The 22,842-nt window shown below is 33.6% G+C and overlaps 1 protein-coding gene and 1 long non-coding RNA gene across 5 annotated transcripts in view; one reads left to right on the forward strand and one right to left on the reverse strand.

The window, feature by feature from the left end:
• Positions 1-6,319: 6,319 nt before the first annotated feature.
• Positions 6,320-15,691, reverse strand: LOC126755768 (uncharacterized). Of its 4 annotated transcripts, XR_007666519.1 has the most exons (5): positions 14,940-15,691; positions 14,551-14,874; positions 8,209-8,310; positions 6,610-6,688; positions 6,320-6,546 (listed from the first exon to the last, which is right to left on the reverse strand). It is a non-coding gene; the product is annotated as an uncharacterized LOC126755768 (long non-coding RNA). The 4 variants fall into 4 exon arrangements; XR_007666521.1 differs by lacking the exon at positions 8,209-8,310 and having other exon boundaries at positions 15,082-15,691; XR_007666520.1 differs by lacking the exon at positions 8,209-8,310 and having other exon boundaries at positions 15,076-15,691.
• The window catches only part of LOC126755767 (uncharacterized), a 33,707-nt gene continuing 21,644 nt past the window's right edge, over positions 10,780-22,842 (forward strand). The window contains exons 1-2 of the mRNA XM_050468503.1: positions 10,780-11,693; positions 17,077-17,670. Of these exons, the coding sequence (XP_050324460.1) occupies positions 17,659-17,670 (12 nt within the window). The 5' untranslated portion in view covers positions 10,780-11,693; positions 17,077-17,658. The remainder of the gene's footprint in view (positions 11,694-17,076; positions 17,671-22,842) is intronic.

The raw sequence follows: 22,842 nt of genomic DNA on the forward strand, positions 1-22,842 counted from the left end.
ACACGATATATAGAAATTTACGTCTAGCACTCTATTTGTCATACTATCTACCAGTAATAAAATGGAAAGAAGCAATCGTGAACGAGATATCTTAAAAACTGACATGTACGGATTTTAGAATCACCAAACAGATATTTGAAACAAGAAAAAAACACTCTTCAAAACTCCATATCTTCAATGCTGTTTCGAAAAATTTCTTTAAGGTAGTAGTCTGGTAACTTATGCCTATTTTCATGACTTCTTTGGAGGGTGGTTTTTTTATAGGAAAATAAAAATTAGTTATCTTGAATATTTAGAGTGTTTTTATTTCCATATTGAAAATATAAAAAAAATTATTTGGAAAAATTGAGTACTTTATTACTATTATTATTGTCACTCGAAGTTGGAACCTAAAAAAATGCATGTGAGTGGCCCGGGTGATTTTGGCTCTTGATCCGCAAATCAAATATTCTTGATTATTCTTAATATATAGACATGTCATTCTGGTCGGAACTACTGAAGTTAAATTTCAAGGGTAAATAACAAAATGGCGGACTTTGAAAAAAGTCTTTTTATTTTAGCAAAGAAAGGGTTGTAAAATAAAAAGTTAGGGGTGAAAAAATTTCGTTAGTACCGACGAGAACTATAAATGTGTAGAACAGGCTGTTAAAATTTGAAAGCAATCGGTTCAGTAGAAAAAAAGTTAGGACCCAGGCCGACCAGAAAAATAATGTTTTGAAAAAAATGCGTTTAAAGTTTAACAACTCCGAGAGAGATGACTCCGAGGCGCTCTAGGAAACTCGTTATAACTCCTGAAATATTTCGAATTTCTGTCTGAAATTTTCGAAGTACATTTTCAAGATATTGTACTTTCAATTTAAGTAAAAAAATTTCGATTTTTTGAACCCAAGTTACCAGAGTACTACCTCAAAAAATTATAAAACAATAATAACGATAAAATATTGCTAAAATTACTTATTGAGCGCTATTGGAAGGAAATAATTGTATACTATCATGTTTCATTACATTTATTCTTAGAATTCATATAATATTACGTGTGATTCCAAGAATCCTTCAAGGTTTATACAAAATAGTTTTTTGTACTTTACGCGGTTCTAAGCCAAATTGTGTGGGGTACAAAAAATACATCTAAGTGCAAATTAATAACAGCATTTGCCAAACTTGGATGTCTATAAAACACTTTTAGAAAACGGAAGGTAAATATTTCAAGCTTCGAATGAGTAATTGTTTATGCAATATTTGTCTACACAATACGTGCTATTTAAGAATAAACTCACATTATATAATTCTTAATGTTAGAAAATATAGTATATAATTTTTGTTTTTGTTTGTTTTTGCTACACCTACACTAATACTCGTATTACGCCAACAATTCACTAGCTTCTACTTGTATAAAAATTCAAGGTATTCGAATCATTTCGATATTTTTTTTTGTATTTTATAAAAATACTGCGACATCGCTTCAGCGATGACACATTTCGCCAGTCCACGTCATAATTCCAGAACATGTATTTGACATAATTTCTTTGTTGTTGCTATTATTATTATTCTAATATGAGAGTAAATATACGTCATAGTTAATCATCGGACTCACTCTGAGAATCATGAGCATTTCATCAAGCTATCTTTAGATTCAATAATTACTCATTTCTTAATTACAAAGCTTGATCGCTCTTTCAAGTACATATGTAGATGTACTTGTAAGTAAATAAATGCGTATTTTATGTTTTGTTGTCCTCTGTTGTTAAACATAATACTACTAACATGCTGTGTCAATTCTGGAAATCTTAAATGCGTTGTTAATTTTTTCTTAACCAAAAAAGTCATTATTTACATCAGAATTAAATGTAATTGTACGGTATTAAGCGAAGTAAGTAATGATGTTATTTACGAATGATGGAGTCATGATAGGTTCACTGAAAATGAGCTGACTGTAGATATCTATGTTTAAGTGTACCTTACAAAAACTGCATATTATTTGAGTTCTATTAAAAAATAACAGACCTCAAGTTTGCTTATAATATTTCTAAGTTAACAAGGTAATAGAGTTACAGGGAAATTACTAATTACTCGATAATGCAATTAGTTTCATTGCCCATTAGGAAACATTTAAATATTTTCAAAAACTTCAAACCAAAAAGTAAAATGAACCGTTTTCTTTGGTGTTCATTTTGGAAATGTCTTTTAACTTCCCATTGACTCGTAAGCTCCTTAGATTCGAACCATATAGAGAGAATACAAGATGTGTCCAGAAAAAAACCGATCTTTATATTTGCATCGTTACCTAATAAAAATTTGCAACTTTAAACAGATGCATTCGACCTCTATCAAATGCACCTAACTACATGAAAATCGACAGAGAGAGAGAGAGGATCTTATATAAAAATTGTTTGTCCAACTTGAAAAATATTCGCTGAAACATAAGAATTGATGAAACAAGTTTATGGTGATGATTGTATGAGTCGTACTCCATCTTGAGGATTTCACTGACGACAAATTCCAGATCGTCAAGAAACTAGTAATCGAGTTGAATTGTTGGAAAAGGTCCGTGAATTTATTGGTTTCGCATTTACTAAGTTTACATTTGGGTAAAAGAAAAGTGCGCATTTTTTTCGCATGAAATGATTAAATGATTAAATGAGAACCAACAAAGTGAACAAATATCTGTTGAAAAAGAGGAAGATGAAAATCAACAAAAAAGGAGCATTTTACGATGATATCTCAGAATAATATAATAGATCAAATAATACTTACGATTTTACAGTTTATAATTACGGCAAATATTATATATTGCATATTATTTATATTTATTGTGCAAGAGACTCGGCCTACTAAACTAAATATAAGCATTTGTAAAGCCAGAAAAATTACTTTCTATGATGAGATCATCCAAGTCGATATGTATATATAATATATATTATACATATTTCCATTAGCTCACCGGGATGAATGTGTAGTACAGTATAATATGAGGAAGAAAATGGTAAGGCTTTGTTCATAATTTTAAAGTTCTTAACTTTTCTTCAAAATCTTTGTCGTCCCCTCTAAGTAATCCTCTTGACCCCAATACAACAACCCGAAATGTCAACGTACTGTCTAATCCTCGAAACAGTTGTTAAAGTCAATTCCCGGAATAGTCTTCAATGCGCGTAGCGATCCACATTTAATGTCCTCAATTGACTTTGAATGGTTTCTCCTGAGCGGTCGTTTGACTTTGCTGAACAGCCAGATTCCGATCTTTCGGTTTATATGGCAGCTATATGCTATAGTGAGCCGATCTGAACAATTTCCTCCGATATTACATTATTTCTATAAACAATAACTCATACCAAATTTCGTGAAAATATATCGTCTAATGAGGAAGTTTCTTATGCAAGCATTTGACTCCGATCATTCTGTTTGTATGCAGCTATATGTTATATTGGTCCGATATCGGCAGTTCCGACAAATGAGCAGCTTCTTGAAGAAAAAATGACATCAGCAAAATTTCAAAACGATATCTTAAAAACTGATGGACTAGTTCGTGTATATAGAGATGGACAGACGGACAGATACTGATCATTTATATATATACTCTATAGGGTCTCCAACGGTTCCTTCTGGGTGTTACAAACTTCGTGGCAAACTTAATATACCCAGTTCAGGGTATAAAAATGCAACTGTGAAGGGTATTATAGCTTACGAGCAGAAGGTAGTTAAGGGGTCAGTAGGGTAATATTTTCTCAAAATTTTTTTTTTGCATTTTCTGTTCCCTTATACCCTTAGAATTAATATAGAAACCCACCTTACCATTGGAAGGTTTCGAAACAGGCCCAAAAATAATAATAACGCTCGATGTTCGGAGCGCTCGGAGTGCACAACTCAAACTTTAAACGCGTTTTTCTCAAAACACAATTTTTTAAACTGACGGACATGATTCCGGTCGAACTACTCAACCGATTTGATTATTTTTTTTTTTTAATGTTCACAAAATGCCTGGCTATCGTCCCTATATTTCTTGTTATTTATTGACCAACAATATTTTATCAAAATTTTTTCATGATTCTAATAGGGACGATAACCCTTCACGTACTCTTTAAGAATACATTGGGTTTTTGTGTTTCAGATGATCCAAACATGAGAAATCGTGTCCGCATCTCATTCACCCAGCTATTTCTCCGACAGATGTCATCAAAAAATTCCGAAAAAATTTGTTTATACACTGCACGATATACCTCATGATATGTGAAAAAAGTTTTATTGTATAATAAAAATTTCCATGAAAAAAAAATGTCAAAAAAGCGGGCCAGATTACCCTACTGACCCCTAACGTGCTTTCTTGCTGTAGTTTGCTTTTACTTTATTGATTTCATGAAGTATGATTAAAACTGAAAGTTCAAGAAGTAGTAAACTGATATTCAAAAAAGTGCTTTTGAAGTTAACGGCAAAAAAGCTTTTTAAAAGCTTTTCACCAACAATGCTGAGTTCATTTAGAAACGATATTTGTTTGAACATACATACACATATATATACTCACTACGAGTTTGGTATTTAAGACCGTATGCAAGCTTTTATGCTACCATCAAGTTTATTGAACAAATCAAACAACAAATTAGAACAAAAAAAAAATATTATTTGTGTAGAAATCTATTTTTCATAATTCCTCATCAAATGATATACAATTAAAAAATAAACTAAATATGCTTGAACTTATTTGTACAAATATTGAAAAACATTATTTTCTTTCAGAATACATGGCAACCATTTCCTTTTGTTTTAATTTAACAGAAATGCTATACCACAATTATTCGTTTTTTATATTTTTTATTAAATTAAAATAAATTATTTTTTAAATATTCACAAATTAATAAAAACAATTTTTACATACATTTTTGTTTACATTTTCATTTCAGCTTGTTAAGGTGAAAGGAATGTCGAAGTACGTCAACTGAAATGTCAAAGTGACATAAGAAATATCCTTTTCGAAGTAATTTGACTATGGACAAGTGAATACGGGGTATTCCTGCCATCTGTCAAGTAATGCTTCTCCGGCGCAAGTAATAGAGAGAAACGCCCGCATGAGTGAGAGAGCGCGCTACAAGGCTTTGAATGCGCATGTCTGACTTTTATAAGGATAACCATTGCACTAAGCGTAGTAAATTGCTGCATGCTAGAGCAGAGATGAACATCTATCAAATGTAATGCTGCGTATGTAAATCTTCTACTATGTACGTACTTATAATGAGTGTCGATTATGCCAAGTTGCGGGAGAGTTAATAATTTAGTAAGATGCTCTTGCATTAGGGTGCGACATAATTTGATGTTAATATGAATTCGAAATTTAAAATAAAACAAGTAAGGAAGCGCTAAGTTCGGGTGTCACCGAACATTTTATACTCTCGCATGATAAAGTGATAATCGAGATTTTATTATCCGTCATTTACATATTTTTCAAGTACCGTATTTGTGTAAAGTTTTATTCCGCTATCATCATTGGTTCCTAATGTATATATTATACAGAGAAGGCATCAGATGGAATTCAAAATAGCGTTATATTGGAAGAAGGCGTGGTTGTGAACCGATTTCACCCATATTTCGTACATGTCATCAGGATTTTAAGATATTATATACCGAATTTTATTGAAATTCCTGAGATACGGTTTATGGTCCATAAGTGTGCGACGCCACGCCCATTTTCAATTTTTAAAAAAGCCTGGGTGCAGCTTCCTTCTGCCATTTCTTCCGGTAAAATTTAGTGTTTCTGACGTTTCTTGTTAGTCGGTTAACGCACTTTTATTGATTTTCAACATAACCTTTGTATGGGAGGTGGGCGTGGTTATTATCCGATTTCTTCCATTTTTGAACTGTATATGGAAATGCCTGAAAAAACGACTCTATAGAGTTTGGCTGTCATAGCTATAGTAGTTTCCGAGATATGTACAAAAAACTTAGTAGGGGGCGGGGCCACGCCCACTTTTCCAAAAAACTTACGTCCAAATATGAGAAAACCGAACCATTAAATATCATTTGAGCTATTTTGTTATCAGAACACTTGAGGGCCACCCTTATGTAGTACCTACATACTATAGATACATTGAATTATATGCCCAGTATGAGTTATGCGTGTTATAGGAACTTGGTAAATGTTGTAGACTTAATGCACAACAGGCTAGAGCAACAACAGCAAGTATATTTGTAGTGGCGGATTCTAATAAGAAAACGAATTGAGTGACGAATGATTAAAAGAGAGCGTATTATATTTAAGGAAGCTATAAAATAGTGTGAATATTTTCAGTTATTTTCAAATATACCAAAAAAACTAAGAACACAATGTTACGTATGGCAGGTATTTCACATTCAAAACTTAATATTTATTTAAAAACAAAACTACAGTAAAAATGCATGGCATTTGATTATTCACAAGGGGGGTAAGAGTAAAACTTTGTCGACAGTAAAACAAGATAACAAGTGCTTAGAAGTTAACATTGATGTGTGCGGGATCGTTGATCACGTGAGCCTGCTCCTCAGGATAGCGGATGGATTGACCGGGCAAGCGTTCATATTGAGCTGTGGAATAAAAAGGTGATAATGTAAAAGATTATAACTTTCTAGCTTGTTGAAAATACTTACCAATAATCTGTTCTTTGATGGCATCGATGTTTTGAGCATAAGCCAAGCACAAGAAGCAGGCGGCAAGCACGAATACAATCTGAAAGAAAATTGTTTATATACTTTCGTTATTATGTTGGACGTCGAAAGACAGCAAGGAGAAGATAAAAAATAAGAACTTAAATATAAATTAAAATTTTTTTTTATAAATGTGTTGGTAACTTTTTTGCAATCTTTTGAAATTTATTTGAAATTTTTTGTTTATTTAAATATTTAATTTAAAAATTAATTATTTTTAAATTTTTTGTAAAATGTGATATCAATTATTTTTATTTCTAATTTTTTTATTATACATCTAAACATTTTGTTTTTATAAAAAATTGAAATTTGTAAAAACAAAAAAATAATTAAATACTTTGTTTTGTAAAAAAATCAAAAAAAAAATAAGCTTCGCATTTGATTTTTGCTTAATTTTATTAATTTTTTTTTTTTGCTTTTTATAAGTAACTAAAAGTAATAACTTTGGTTTAAGTAAAATAACTTGAAAATTCAAAACTTTTTTTTTTTTTAATTTTTAATAACTGTTTTCCTTTTTACTTTTAACAAATTATTCAACATTTCTTATAAACATAAATTTTTTGATTTAGATTTATAGATTTAGTAAAAAATATTAACAAAAAATTAAAATAAACTAGTTATTTCGAAGTTGGAATATTAAAAAAATGCTTAAAATCTTGTAATTTTTTATGAAATTTTGAATTAAGTATTTTATTTTATTTTAACTTTTATGAGTGATTAATGGTAATAATTTTTAGATAAAAAAAATTATTTGAATTTTTCAATATTTTTCTTGAACAAATTTACAATTTTAATATTTTTCTTTTTTTAATTTTTTCCAAGACTTTTATTGAAAATATTGCATACCACTTTGTAAAAAAAATATGAATATAGATTTTATTTAAAAAAATGCTTTTTTTAATTATTATCAATTAATTTTAACTTTCTGTGATTTTATGAAATTTTTAATTCAATTAATAATTAATTATTTAATATGTTATTTTAACTTTAATTATTAATTAATTATTTAATAGTATTTAATTATGAATTTCTTGTAATTTTTATGAAATTTTGAATACAATTTATAATAAATTATTTAATAATATTTTATTTAAATAGAAAATTAGTTTGAATATTTAAAAATTTTTCTCGAACAAATTTACAATTTGAACATTTTTTATTAAGTAAATTTTATTAAAAAATATTTTACTAATTAAAAAAAAATTATTATATTAATAAAAAAAATGTTAAGAACTATTTTTTTATTTTTAAGTTCTTTAATTAAAACTAATTTGTATTTTTTTAAATTAAATGTTTTTTAATTATCTTTTTTTTTATTTGGTTTCAATTTTAATTCTATAATTAACACTAGAAATTTTTTTTATTTTTAAATTTTATATGTATGGTATAAAAATAAATCAAGACACTGTATATTAACACAGATTTAAATTTTCTTTAACTCAAATTATTTATCCTCACAAAGCTGAAATTGTAAGTTCACAGTAAAATAAATAAAAAACTTTTGCTTTTATTCTTCAAATTATCGGTTTTCCTTTAGCTTACCAAGAATTTCATTGTGGCTGTTTGATTTTTTGTACTTTCGCTTTGAGCTTAGAATGTTTACTAATAAATTCTCCGCGGCTGAGCTGGATTTTTATACTCCCACTGAAACACAGAAATAGGAACAAAAAAAAAACTCGTTTGTTTTGAATCTTAGAACAATTCTTGAGCTGACTTCTGCATTTTTGTTATTCATTTTTTGTTGTTGTTCGGCAATGTGTACATAAATCAAAGGTATGTGTAAAATGTTTTTTGGTGATTGCTTACGTTCACACTTCTTTTTGGCAAATCATCATCGAACATATAAATTTACATATATAAGGGCTTTGGCGTTATTTTTGTAAATAAATATTCAGAAATAGCTCTTGTTTTGATTGTCGATAATCATTAGCAAAAATGTTGTAAAAAATTTATTTATGCAAACAAAGTGCTTTCGTTCATTTTGGGAAATGTTGTGCTTTTCTCAATCTTACTTCGATCCGGATAGGTACATTTAAATTGCAAGGGTTAACCAACTCGAAAATTATTATCCCTCGATTGGAACAACCTTTTTACACTCGTGTGAAGTTGATCTCCATTCGTTAATTAATGTATGAATGACAGCTGTTTGTTTACGTCGTGAAAAGTTTGTCGGACAATATTTGCCATAAAAAAATTAACAAGGGGTTTTCTTAAAATTTTGTGTTTTCAATGGAGTTACATCTTCTGAATTGTTGAAAATGTTGCAGAAATGTTTTAGGGAGTCTACTTTATCATGAACATAAGTATTTGTGTGACATGAAGCATTCAGTGAAGTCGAGCACTTCATTCAACTCTGTAACTTTAAAAAAGTTAAAGAAAGAGTGGTTGAAAGTCTTTTTGTTGGCTTGAGAGAGATAATCTTAACTTCTCTTATCGATCAACTCCACGCAGAGGTCGCAAATGGAGCGTTAAGCGATAGAAGAACGTGTCTTCATTATAGAACAATACTTTGCAGACCTTGTTCAAAAATTGCATGCGAAATATAGTTGGATCTTCATTAACTGTCAAGGTTAATTGAAATGACAGCAAATTTTAATCTTGCGGAATATTGGATTCAGCCTTGGCATGCTTATATTAGCTCAGGACTTTATTTTGGGGGCCATAATAAAGATTTGAATATGTGAAAACGTAGTTTTTTTATCAGTCCGAATCAAATCAGATTAAGTTTAGAAAAGTAAAGGTGGTGGCAATATCGGAAATATCGGTTCAACCTTATCCTGGAGAACGTTTTAAGAAACCTTTGTAATGCCAACTACTTTTATCAAGTGGAAAAGTCCTCTGGTCACGCACTTGCTATTCGTACTCTAGCAGACGGAGCCAAAGAAGTACTTTACCCTGTGGAAGTTTTTCTAAATGCTTAAAATGAAATTTATTGATATATAATTTCAGATGGAGTTGCCTTTATTATGAAAATGTGACCATAAAATGTCACGAGACATATGAAAAGATTGAAATGTTTAATGAAATCTTCAGGAATGTATTGAGAAAGTTTTCAGTTGGGTCATATTTGTTGGTATAGAGTTACCATGTGAAATTGTAAAAAAACATTGCAAGACAATTTTTGCAAATATAAAACATTTAAGAAAGCATTGCCGCAGAAGCTTTTTTTTGGAGAGAAAAAATTATAAAACTAGTTGCCAACTAACAAAGACAATTTGAGCAAATTTTTCAACATTTTTGACAAGCATAAAGTAGTTAGCCTTTTTTAAGCTGTTGTAATAGATGTGCTCCTTTAGAAACTAGTCTACACATAATAATTTCACTGAGTTAAATTTAAATCTGTCAATTAGGTTAGGTTAACCTGGTAGGCCAATAAGCCACGCATAGACCTGTTTGGTCTTTTGCGGTACCTGAAGGAGTTTAGTTGCTAGGTCCCATAGGAGTAGTCATCCTTTAGGACCAGATAGTGACCAGTTAGTATTCCCATCATGTTCCCACAGTCTCTTCTATCGAGTGCCAATAGGAATTTTGTGTACTTCCGATCTACCGTTTTGCAAAACTATCAACTAGTTTTATAAATAAATATTTCTCGCAGTGTATTTAATAGATTCACTTGGCACAACGGAACTTGCTAGTTCACTTTCGTTGGCCAGACCGAAATCTGAAAAATTGCCGGCAAAAAAAAACGGTATGATGCGCGACGTAATTAGCATAAATATGTATTAAGCATATATTTTAGTCGGCTTATACTTTAAATGCTAAAATTTATTTATTTTCAATAATAATTATTTTTAATTTTGAATTTAAAATTAGTTTAAGAAATGCTAATTGGAAGAGAAAAAACTATAATGACGATAAAATGCTGAAAGAAATACCGGAACATAGCAATACATACCTGTCCCCTAACATGTTTGTATGTATGCATGTAGAAATGTGTCTGCCTGTGACGCGCATATTTAAAAAATTCGAAAATGTAATCGAACTACTTTGACAATGCGTAAAACCCTATTTTACTATCGCACTTTGCGTTGGTGGTTAGTTGCTAGAGCGCAAATGTGGATTAAAGCAGGGGTGGGCCCACATTATGAGGCGCCCAAACGTACTTACCACCCTTGAAATGTCCCACTATTATTCACAACACCCTCAGAGAGAGCGCAGCATCAATTTATGCGCGCTTTCTCTCTCTCGCGCCGCTCTCGCCAACTGCCACTCGCTTATCATGCCTGTGCTTTGGCAAGCGATCCGCTCCGGTACACGGAGGCTGGATAGCTGACTTAACGGCCTAACTAACAACTAACGGCCTGCTTTGCCTGCCTGTTTGCCTGCTGCCAGTTTTGCGGCTGTCTGTGTTGGTCCATACGCAGATGGAAAAGTCAATTTTTCATCACGGCGCAGCGCGAAGGGTGTTTTTACTTGAAAATCGAAAATCCATTCACGTTAAAATCTATTGAACCGCGATTTATATACTCAAAGCAGACGTAATTTAAAGATTATGGACAAAACCGTTAAGCGCAGCGCATAAAAATCAATAACGAAATTTACCAAAATCTATATACAAAAGAAAAAGATTCTGCGTTTACTGTGTGTGCGTGCGTGCGTGTGTGGTTTTTTTTTCTGGTGTGTGTCGATTTTGTAATTCGGAAACGCGATGCGAACGCGAGCATGAATTTCGTTTTACGCCTTTGGCTGCAGTCGAAATCGACGATTGGCAGCACGCGCTGACGCCGACGTCAACGCCAGCGCTGACAACGACATCCACAAACCAATCGTATACATGTCAGGACAGGCAGCAACGCCGGCAGTGAAAGCGACAGCGGCCGAGGCAGCCCAGTAAACGGTGTGTAAGAAGTGGCAAAGTGGAGTTGGCTGTGCGCGCGCGCTTGTGTGCATGTGTGTATGTGCGCGCAAATCTGTGTGTGAGAAAATTTTATCGGAATTCGGAGCGTAGAAAAATCTATTGACGGAGCGCGTGGTGTTTGTTCCCCAGTCAAGCGAGTGCGAGCAGATTTTCGAAAAAAATTCAATGGGTAAATTACAAATGATTGAAAAGTTTTTCATTTTTAAAGCCGAAAAATAAGTGCAAAAACGAAATAAAGTGTGTGGGCGTGTATATAGAAATAAAAACAAGAAACTAAGCTTAACTTTAACGTGTGTAAGAAGGAGAAAACGCTTAGCAGCAAGCAGCGCCGCGTCAGCTGCCGCGTACGCGCACGTAGCCGCACGGGGGCACTCTAGCGCTAGCGCTGCTTATGTGCGCTTACAACAAGCGGACGCTGTGAAAATTTGTGCGAAAAACTATATTTTTATTTAAGAACCCCCCACAACTGCAGCGCACATCTCGAAGCGTCTTCGTTGTTGACGCGCCGCCAGTTAAAAATTTCAATATCAGCCTCCTTAATCTTTATCAATTTATTAACATAAAGCTTCTACCACTCATTATTGGTTATTAGTTAAAAAAAATCATAACCTTCGCTCATAAGTAGCGTTTATTGTGTTATTTATTCTCGTTGCGGTCCATTGAGTGGCTAAAGTGTTTATTGACCCATTGTTTCACATATTGCTGAGCGAGTGCTCCAACGCATCACACACACCCCCGCACACATTTCTTCACAATCACTCACCTCCCACCACCACAAACACACATTCACCTCCACCACACACACACCCCGCCCCCACACTTTCGCTCACTTGTACACATATCGCAGGCCATCAGAACGTGATTAGTTGCCCTACCCCTTTTTTGGCACAGAAACAGGGTGTATTGCACTCGAACGTGTCGCTTGTAATTATCGCCATGCATTGTTTGGGTCCATTAGTTTTTTAATCAGTTAACGGTTTTATTAAATCATATCGGCCTCTTTCGTTTTCTTTCTCTGATAGTTTTTTGATATAGTTTTTAGTGCCTAGTTAGGCCTTCAGTTAACTCGAATCTCAGGATTGTTGTGAATATCAGTTTTAATACGGTAATTTGTGGTTATACTTCGAGTACTTGAGATGTCTTCTCATAGATTCCTTCGGTCGTTCTGATGCAGTGCGAAAATTGCTAGTTTCAATAGACTTGCCAAGAAGTAGCTTGTGTAACGATATACATTCAAGATCATATCATATCATATTTGAACCGGACTGGTTGTTTTTGTTGTAAAGACAGGTCCGTTCCGGTTACGTAAGCCCGACTGTCGTGGGAGCGGCTGACCCGGACTGGTCAATTTAAAATGCGCACGCATAGCGAATGGATAACTTTTTTTTATAGTCCGGGTCAAATTTGATATTAATTGTATTCATTGGAAACTTATTTACATTGCGGGAGTCTGCAAAATCGTTTCGACAGAAATGAGTTTACCAAGACGAAACACGAATTCCTTAAGTAGAAGCAGTTAAAACCACAATTTCGGAAATTTTGATTTTTGCCGAATAAGAGTTTCATCTCATTACTGAAGCTATTTTCTACGATAGTTGAATATGCGTAACTGGAAGAGACCCGAAATTATAATCAACCAAGCACTATTAGCTTTTCATTGCGGGTGTTTTTTACGTGGCGGATCCAGCGTACAACCCTGTGGAGGGGTTTTTCATGTTCTTTAGCTCGTTTTCAAACGGATGTTTTTTGGCTACCTAGAGGATGCTTGGTCTAAGACCAGAAGTCGTGAGCTGCTTGAGCCATATGTAAAATAATCGTTTCAGAGAACTACCCTCACTTACGTGAATTTCTACACATGGTTTCATGCTCCACCGGCTTCTACGTCAATAAAAGAGAAGAAGAAGGACTATTCGCTCGGCAGACTTTTCAAACATTTTTCAAAACTTAGACGAAAATACTGAGAATTATGTGGCCAATAACAGTGAATATTCGACGGTTAATGTTACAGACTTGTACTGTGAATTAATGAATGATACCAAGAAATAGCCAAAAAAGATAAGAATCCCTTAAACAACCAAATAAACTTCTAAAACCGTTAGTTTCGTCTTTCAAGTGACTCAAAGGATCAAATGAGAACGTTAAGTCTAAGAACGTATAGTTTTCGACCAATTTAGTCGATAAATTAAATATATAATAGCTCCCATTATATTTCGCTTTGATTACGCCAGTTGTTTGTTATATTCACCACCATACAAGTTCAGACCAAACGAAGACGGATGCTTTAAAGGGGGAAACAGTTTTGATTACCTCTAATTCTTAACTAAAAAATAATCTAAGCGATTCTGGGTTGTCTGAAATATATTTATATATTATTTATATGTAAAAACTATAAAAAAATGTTGACTTCGGCCGCACCCTTACTAGGGGCAATTATGCTGTAAGAGGTAATAGGTTAGAAAAGTCTTTATCTTGTCATGAATTGGTCAGTTTGTATGGGAGCTATGTGCTATAGTGAAGCTGAATTTTAAATAAATATCCCAAAATCCGAGGGACTGGTCAGGGTACAATAAGCCTGAGCACATAGATAACTACGATTGTTCATATTCGAAATACAATTGTTCTGGCTGTTAGGTTGACTCGGATCTTAACGAATATATCCACAGGATTAATTTCAAAAACAAAAAACTTGGTAAAGCAGTTGCCTAGGCGATATACATACAATATCCGACTTATTGGAAAAAAATATTTTATTAGAGATTTAGAAATGGATTTAATAGACTTGAAACTAATGCTTTTTTTATGAAAGTCTTTTACTAGAAAATTGATCTTATACGCTGATTATGTTAGATATCTAATTTCTTCGAGATAATAAGAAGTCGTTTATAACCCCAAGCTTGCTCCATCACTCCTAATTAGGTGTACACCATGGGAAAAGAGCGACCTTTATTTTTCGATAATGCGAAGTAATTACCAGCAGATAAGATTAGTCGTTTTGAAAGCATCAAGTTTTTAAATCTTATACATACCGTTATTTGTATTCAAACAGCAAAAATACACGCCAGGAGGTACAAGTCCACCTTCAAAACAGCAATAGGCTTCACTTTTATATGCATTGTTCTATGTCGTGCTAAGTATTCTCGTTAAATTTAAAGTACTATATCAATAACAATGTGTGCGGAGATGTTGTGAGCACCACTACTATGCGCTGCTAAGCTAATGAGCGCTGCGCTTTGACCAGCATGTATGCATTGACATATGTTTGCATGTGCTCGCGTGTGTGTGTGCCTATTCCTACTTTACGTTAGTGGCCTTCAGTTTAACTTAGATAAATATTTTCCTTCAATTAGTAACTGTTAAAAGAGAAAAAGGTCAAATATGAATAAATAAAATGTGCCGTGATGTGAAATCCGCTCACTGCTGCTGCTGACGCCGCGGCTGCCAGAAGCTGAGCTGATTTTTTCCACAGATGTAAATATGCCTACAATACATATACATACAAACATGCATGTGTACATACGAAAATACATGTGAACAAAGGCAAAAGCACTCACACACACCCACGAACACATGTAGAGGTAAATGTTTAGCTGGACTTCCACAAGCTCAATAAAACGGCGAGGAAAGCAAGTAACGGATGTCAGTGTAGTAGAGAAATTTTTCGTAGATTTTGCGAAATTCAAGCACAAAAGGAAGAAAGTAAAAGACAAAGAGTGCGTGTTATTAAAATGGAACGCAAAGTGGAATAGCTAACAATACGTGTAATAAAAGAAGTGCAGCCAACTTCAAGACGTATTAAACAGAGAGATGCACACACACACACACTTACACAAAAAAGTTAACAAATGAAATGCAAACGTCAAAACAGTAATGGAACAGAGCCAGCGAGGGAGCGTAAAAGAGAGAAAGATTACGCTTAAAATAAGCGAGGGTGTGGGAAAGAGAGAGAGAGAAAGAGAGCAAGATAGTGGCAAGAGAGCGCAGTTAGAGTCGAGGGACTGTGTAGGTGTGCAGCACTACGCCGAAAATTGGGCGTTAATAATTGAAAGCATTGAGCGAAAAAGGACCCAAAGACACGATGGATGGGTAAAGCGCCACGATAAGCTTTTGTGTAATGAAAGACTAACACGAATATGAGTGCCGAACAAACGGAAGCAACATCAAGCAAAGAAATGACAATAGAAAGTGTGGAGTGAAAAAAGGAAGTCGAATAACTGTATGAATGAAATTACTTTAGCTGGTGGTAAAGGCGCTGGTGGTAGTGGAACTTATGTGGATGAATTTAAGTATTGTGAAAATACAGAGTAAATGTCGAGTTAAGAGAGAGAAGGCAAGAACTGATGATCGAAGGAAAATAACACAACTGGTTGATATTTAAACTGTCAAATGGAAATATTTTGTTTCTATATTTCGAATTTCTAACTAACAGGACTTCAACTAAAACTTTAAAACCATTTTGATAATACCTGAAAAAATCATTTTTATACAAAAAATAAAACTTAAAAACTGAAATTGAGCGCCGCACAGTGTTTGCAATATACATATGTTTCGCATAACTAAGTTTTGGTTAAACTGGGTTAAACTGGGTCTTAACGCCCAGTATTGAACCACTATGGCATGCAGCTGCCATGTTCTTTTGTGCAAAACTTTGTTTATTTAAAAATATATCTTCACCGAATTAGGCACAGGTAACGCTACATTAACCAAAGAAAATGTTCAGATTGGACTGATATACCATATAGCTCGTACCAGCGGATCTATCTAAAAGAAGTGCTTGTACGGAGAAATTTATTATTTGGCGAGATATCTTAACGAAATTGCTAATAAATTTTGGCTTAAGTCTACGCTACAATCTCGAAAAAAATTTTTCAGATCGGAGAAATATAGCCTATAGCTGACATACAAATTGAACTGGTATAATCGGTACCAGTCGAGAAAATGCATGAAATGACTAGTGCTGGGCGCTAAAGAACAATGGAGCATCCCTTGTGGACTTGTCCCGCATAAAGGATGACTACTTCTTTTGGACCTTTTAACTTTTTAAGGCTCTATAGGGGTCATACAGACCTTTTATCGAGAGAGTTGATTTAAATTAGAAATCAAAGTGCCAAAAATCATTTAGAAAATGTTAATCCTTTCGGGTGTGGAAATTGTCAGTATGAAGACCATTTTCCAAAGGAGGTAATGAGTTTAAAAGTTGAATAAAACCGGTTTGCCGTAGATGGTAGGTTATTTTTAGGGATGATATTCAGTAAAATTGATGTTGATATGTAAGAAGAGAAAAAATAATAGTTATGCTGAAATCTTAACCTTTATGAGTATGAAAAGTATTAAAAGATCTTTCCGGGATAGAGCTTAATGTTGAAAATTTTGTTTAAATTGTAAATTATGTACTTTCGTCACTTATTTGGAAGAACTTTGAAAGTCTCTTTTATTTTCTTATACTTATGCTTATGTTTTACTAATATTCTCAATAAAGCAGTTTCGAAATTCGAAAATCATTAAAAAAACACAAATTTTTAAAACCAAATTTAATTTCGAAAACTCTATTACAGAACGTTTTGCAGTAAACAAGATAACAATAAACTAAAAACACTTTAAAGTACAGCAACAAAAATAACACAACAAAACAATGACATTAAACGAGCAGTGTATAGAAGAGAGCAAACAGAAAAACATTATTAATATATGCCTCAAAAAATATCTTCGAAAAAACTAATAATCATAATAACAACAAACACATCGTCTTCCCAGTGAATTAAATGCACAAATAATTAAATCGAAACACATAATAAATTTAAACTTAAATTAAATCAACAACAAATTTAGAAGCAATAAAACAATTATCAACAATCGAGAACTGAGTGTGGAGAAGTTAAGCTTTTGGAACACTCTGCAAATCAACGCACACAAATTGAGAAGCAATAATCGGCGGCAGAGTAGGTTTCCGAACAAATATTATTAATGCATAAAATTGTTGAGAACGCGACGAGAAACTTACACCGCATTGTGTTTGAGTAAAGCTTGAGTTTTAATGCGGACAGTGGTGACGGTGGCAGTGTGGCAGCGCGGCGATACCGGATGGCAGATAACACAGACCCTCGATATCGTGGGCGGCTCTGTTGAGGCATGTCGTAATGGCCAGAGAGGTAAGTGTGCGATGCTTTTACATGAAATTGTTTTTATGTATGTACTATTATGTTAAAAATGGACGAATAGGTGAAAACACATTAATATCGGGTTCCTGACATCCGGAGCACAATTTTTATACTCTTGCAACATGTTGGTACAGAGTATAATAGTTTTGTTCACCCAATGGTTGTATGTATCACCGGAAGGTTTGCAAAATACGCTTCAACAGCCGTCATGACCTCTTTATTTGAAGAAAAACGCTTGCCACGCATAAACCTTTTGAGTTCTGGAAACAAATGGAAGTCGCTGGGGGCCAAATCTGGTGAATACGGTGGATGCTCCAGCAATTCGAACTTTAATTCATGGATTTTAGCCATTGTCAAAAGACTATTGTGACACGGTACATTGTCCTGATGAAAAAGGATGTTTTTCTTCTGCAAACCGAAACTTTTTTTCACGATTTTTTTCCTTCAATTGGCCCAAAAGGTTGCAATAATATTCAGAATTAATTGTTTTACCCGTTTGCAAGTAATCCACAAGCAAAATTCCTCTCGCATCCCAAAAAACTGATGCCATAATCTTCTTGTTAACAGTGTTGGTTCGATCAGCTGTTTTATGTGGTTTTAGTTATGACACCTTTAATTTAATCTGATTGAACCTTATAATCGTTTATTTGCTCCAAAAACTGCCAACATTTGAAAGAGTGAATTCTTTCGTAACAGTGAATGTGTCTCTCTCACTCTTATACCCCTTACTCCCACTGTTTCAAACACTTTTAGTGCCGGATAGTCTGCTTTCACTCAGAAAACGCTTAGTCCCTGTGTTTTGATCTAGATTCATCACATTCACTAATGGAGCTATTTGGATTTCAAGGTCAATATTGCTGTTTTTCTTTTAACCAGTTCCAATATATTTGACATTTTCAGGTTTTCAAAGAAATAGCAACAATAATGTATCGACATATGTATAGTATGTATATAATATGAACAAAAAAAAATTCCATAATATGTTGGATTTATAATTCCTTGATTCCATTTAAAATTATTGAAATTATTGCTGGTATAAATAAGTCAATGAATTCGTTTAGGAAAAAAACCTAATAGGTTATTGCTATTTAACTAGCTTATCACATACAACAAAATATGTATATAAAAAAACTTCTACCCAACAAAAAACAATCTCAACTTTATCTGTTAGAATCTCAATTTTACGATTTCATTAGTTGCTATACAATCACATCATATTTCATAGTTTTTATTATCATTCAATTTTTGTTAAACAAATATGCACTCAAGAAGCTTGTTTCGAACCCATTTCTTTGCGTTAAACCTGCTGTAGCCGGCAATTTGGTTTGAAAGCCGGCAAGCGGATGAGATGTTTTGTTGTGAAATACTAATTGATCGGCGCCACTAGATAACAAGTTTAAGAAATGTGATATTGAAAAGAATGTGAAAATTTAAATTCAAAAACATTTCCATGGGTGACAGTTTGCATATAAAAAACAAGTTCAGACTTTACGATCTCTTACGTACGCACCAGACTGAGCGAGTTGTTTTCAGAATTTGAAATCAAATGGGATTGACCGCAGTTATTTTTAGCTTTTGAAAGGAACTAGTTGTGCACGAAATATGGGATAGCCTGGAAATTCCAATGGCTCATAAATATGTAAACTCGAGTCTGTTATGTTAATAGATAATTGAATGAAGAATATTTGCAAATAATGTTTTTTTATTGACTAAGAATTTGCGTCGAAGTGTTGTAATTTCGAAAATTTATTTTCTCAAAACGCAATAAATAATACATAAATAACGTAAACATTGCCATGTTAGCTAAATGCTGTGGCTTTGACGTATCACACTCTAATATATGGAGCGACGTTTTTAGAGGGATGGGACGATGCATGGAAAATTACTACTACTACGTTTATTTGATTTTTTTTTGACGTTTCGCATTTGGACGGAATTTAAATTTTGATTAACGTTGACAATATATTTAGTTTGTATTGTACAATAATGCCGTCAGCATAAATGTCAAACTGATCAAAGTTTAGAGAACTTCTTCCAAATTTATATTCTAAAAAATTAGAATATTTTGACTTTGTGTAATCGGCTTCCAACATTTTAAAAATGTTTTTTTCCGAAACTTTGTTCTTAGAGTCGGTGAGGAAAGTTTTTCAGAACCAGCTAGACAGATCGTTGACATGTTTACACTACCTTCTTATATATACAAGTATTTGTCAGATAATGATCGAAGAAATAACATTTTTGATAGCAATTTCAATTTAGGCCACTCTGAATGAAATGTAAATTTTTTCAGAGAAAGCGACTTTATTGGGGATGCCGTTATTTTTAATAAAAATAAAAATTTTGTTTAGTCCTTCGATCTTTATTTATATTCGTCTACTGTAATAATAATATCTTTTCGGGTTTTGGACTTGAGATAATTTTAAGTAGAAAAAATATTTCTCTGTGCCTCCGTAGCCGATACAGGATTCAAAAACTTTTGAAAATGAATTGGTGATTAAAAAAGTACATTCAATAAATATAACTTAATACTATTTTTTAAATACATACGATTGTTTTCAGACTTGCAAGTGGCTCAAGAGGTTATATTAAGTACCCACTTAACATTATGCTTTTGTGAAATTAGTTTTACGAAAGTATGGTTTTTTGTATTGGTAGATCTGGTAGTAAAATTTGAAATTCAATTATTCTCTAAATTGCTTATGTTAGTCGCGGTTATGTTACGTTAAGTTAGATTACGTTACGTTACGTTACGTTAATGAAGTTTGAAATAGGGCTCAATTAAACTCTAAATTCCTGTAGACAGCTGTGCTTATGTTACGTCGAGTAAGACTATGTTATGTTATGTTAAGTAAAATTATACCACCTTAAGTGGCTTTAAGTAAAGTCGTGCTAAATTAGGCTATGCCAAGTAAGACTATGTTACGTAATGTTAAGTAAAATTATTCCACCTTAAGTTGCTTTAAGTAAAGTCGTGCTAAATTAGGTTATGTTACGTTAGGTGAAATTATTTTAAGTTAAATAAAATTATTTTAAGTTACGTTGCTTTAGGTAAAATTGAAGTAAAGTTGTGCCAAATTAGGTTACATATATTACGTTAGTTGAGATTGTGTTACGTTAAGTTAAATTATTTTAGTTACGTTGCGTTAAATTAGGCTGTGTTATATTACGTTAAGTAAAACTATTTTCAGCTAAGTTACGTTTACTTAAGCTGTAGTAAGTACATACATGTTGTAAACTGTCTAACAATTAAACATAGTTTGGCGTCTATTTAAGCTTTATAAAGTCCTCAGTGACTCTCTCTCTCTTTAGCAGTTGTAGAAATCTTGCTCCATACTTAATACTGAATCCTACTAACCCTACAATACATTATAATAGCAACAAATGCATCAATCCGCTGTTAAACCCTCAGTCGCCTAACAGCAATGTTAACTGAACAGCAACCGTTGCTAACATTGCTTGAATTGCATTTGTGCCATTATTTACGACTTTTCAGCGCTAAATAACGGCGTGCAGTTGCACAATAACCGACAATTGAGCAATCGTACGCTGCGAGTGCCGTAGTACGGAGATTTGGGCGCAGCTGCTGAGCAACGGTTTAGTTGGCAGCATAAAGCTTGTACGCTTGCCATGCCAGGTCTTGTGATGAACTTATCTACGTTAGCCTTCAGCTGCTGCTACGGTAAGCGAAATGTTGCGATAATTTACAGTTACACTGCTGCTGCGCGCATTAACGGCCTGACAGTGACTCGGCCAGCCGTTAATGATAGGCGTAATGCACGTACATATTTATGCATGTATGAATATATGTATGTGTCAATATATGTATGTATGTATGTATGTATGAGTGTGTCTATGTGTGTGACAGACAAACGTCGCTGCATCTTGCATGTTGCGAGCGTGAGTGGATTTGAAGAAATAACACTCAGCGCCTCCATTCTGCTGCTGTCTTTCATACTCACGATGTCTTTTGCCAATGAAATCTTCGCAACACCACTCTCATTATGCACCGTTGCATTGTCTGTGCAGCTGCTGCTGCAAGTTCGCTTAATGATTGCGGGGTGCGGTGTGGTTTGGCTGGCTGCTTGGCGTTAATGCAGTCGAGCATTTGTGGGACACTGGCAGCGTTCGAGTGACTGACTAGCTTTGACCTAAATATCTGCAGGGGGAGGTGGTGCTTTGCATGTGGCAAGTATGTGTGTGTGTGTGTGTGTGTGTGTGCAGCACACATTACCTTTCTACTTAAGAGAGGGGTACACACTATACATGTACATATGTATAGCACAGTGATAAATATGTGTCAGTATATGTTCACACGCATTTATGCATATGTATGTATGTATGTGTATGTATGTATGTGCTTGTGTGTGTGTACAGCGCTTGCTGCCTTACAAGTTCGCCGTTTACTACAGCTGTTTCTGCTGTTCGTATACAACTGCATGTATTTGTAGTTGTTGTTGTTGTTGCTGCTGATTGCGCTTTTGTTGTTGTCACAACGCCAGCAACGATTTGAATTCCTTTCACTTTGGCTCATATGAGAATTTCGTCTTGCTGCTAAAGTTTTCCTTTGTTTGTGTCGTTGCCATACATTTTGGATTGTTTGTCATTTTTTATATAATTTTTTTGTTTTTATTTTATTTTTCCTTAAATTTTTGTTAACGTTGCGCTTGTTGTTATTGCTCTTAACGGTTGAGTTGTTATTGCTCTTAACGGCCGAGTTGTTATTGTCCTTGCTGCTGCTGTGTTTTGTTGTTTTTTGCTTATATATATTTTTGTTGTTGTTGTTGTTGTTGTACTCAGCTGTTAGTTGTCATATGCTCATAAATGTTGTGGCAATCTCAGTAGATAATTTCATAGTTGAGAATTTCGCAAAAGCAACAACTTACAACAACTACAACTGTGTGTATGTAGCAATGAAATGTGTTTGAGTAACACAGTTTGCATGGCTGCTTGTATGTATGTGTGTGCGTGTGTTACCGCAGCAATTCAGTTGAAACTAAATTCTTTAATATTACATTTCCTAAGTTGTTGTTTTTACGTTTTTTCTTAATATACATTTTTTTGCCGTTATATGTAGATATGTAGGCGGATATGTGGGCTCATATGGCTGCGGGTTTGTCTGTAGTGGGCTAATTTAGTCGTCATGTCGTGAGTTTATTATTTCAT

This window comes from Bactrocera neohumeralis, chromosome 4, assembly GCF_024586455.1.
Source record: "Bactrocera neohumeralis isolate Rockhampton chromosome 4, APGP_CSIRO_Bneo_wtdbg2-racon-allhic-juicebox.fasta_v2, whole genome shotgun sequence".
NCBI classification, from domain to species: Eukaryota; Metazoa; Arthropoda; class Insecta; order Diptera; family Tephritidae; genus Bactrocera; species Bactrocera neohumeralis.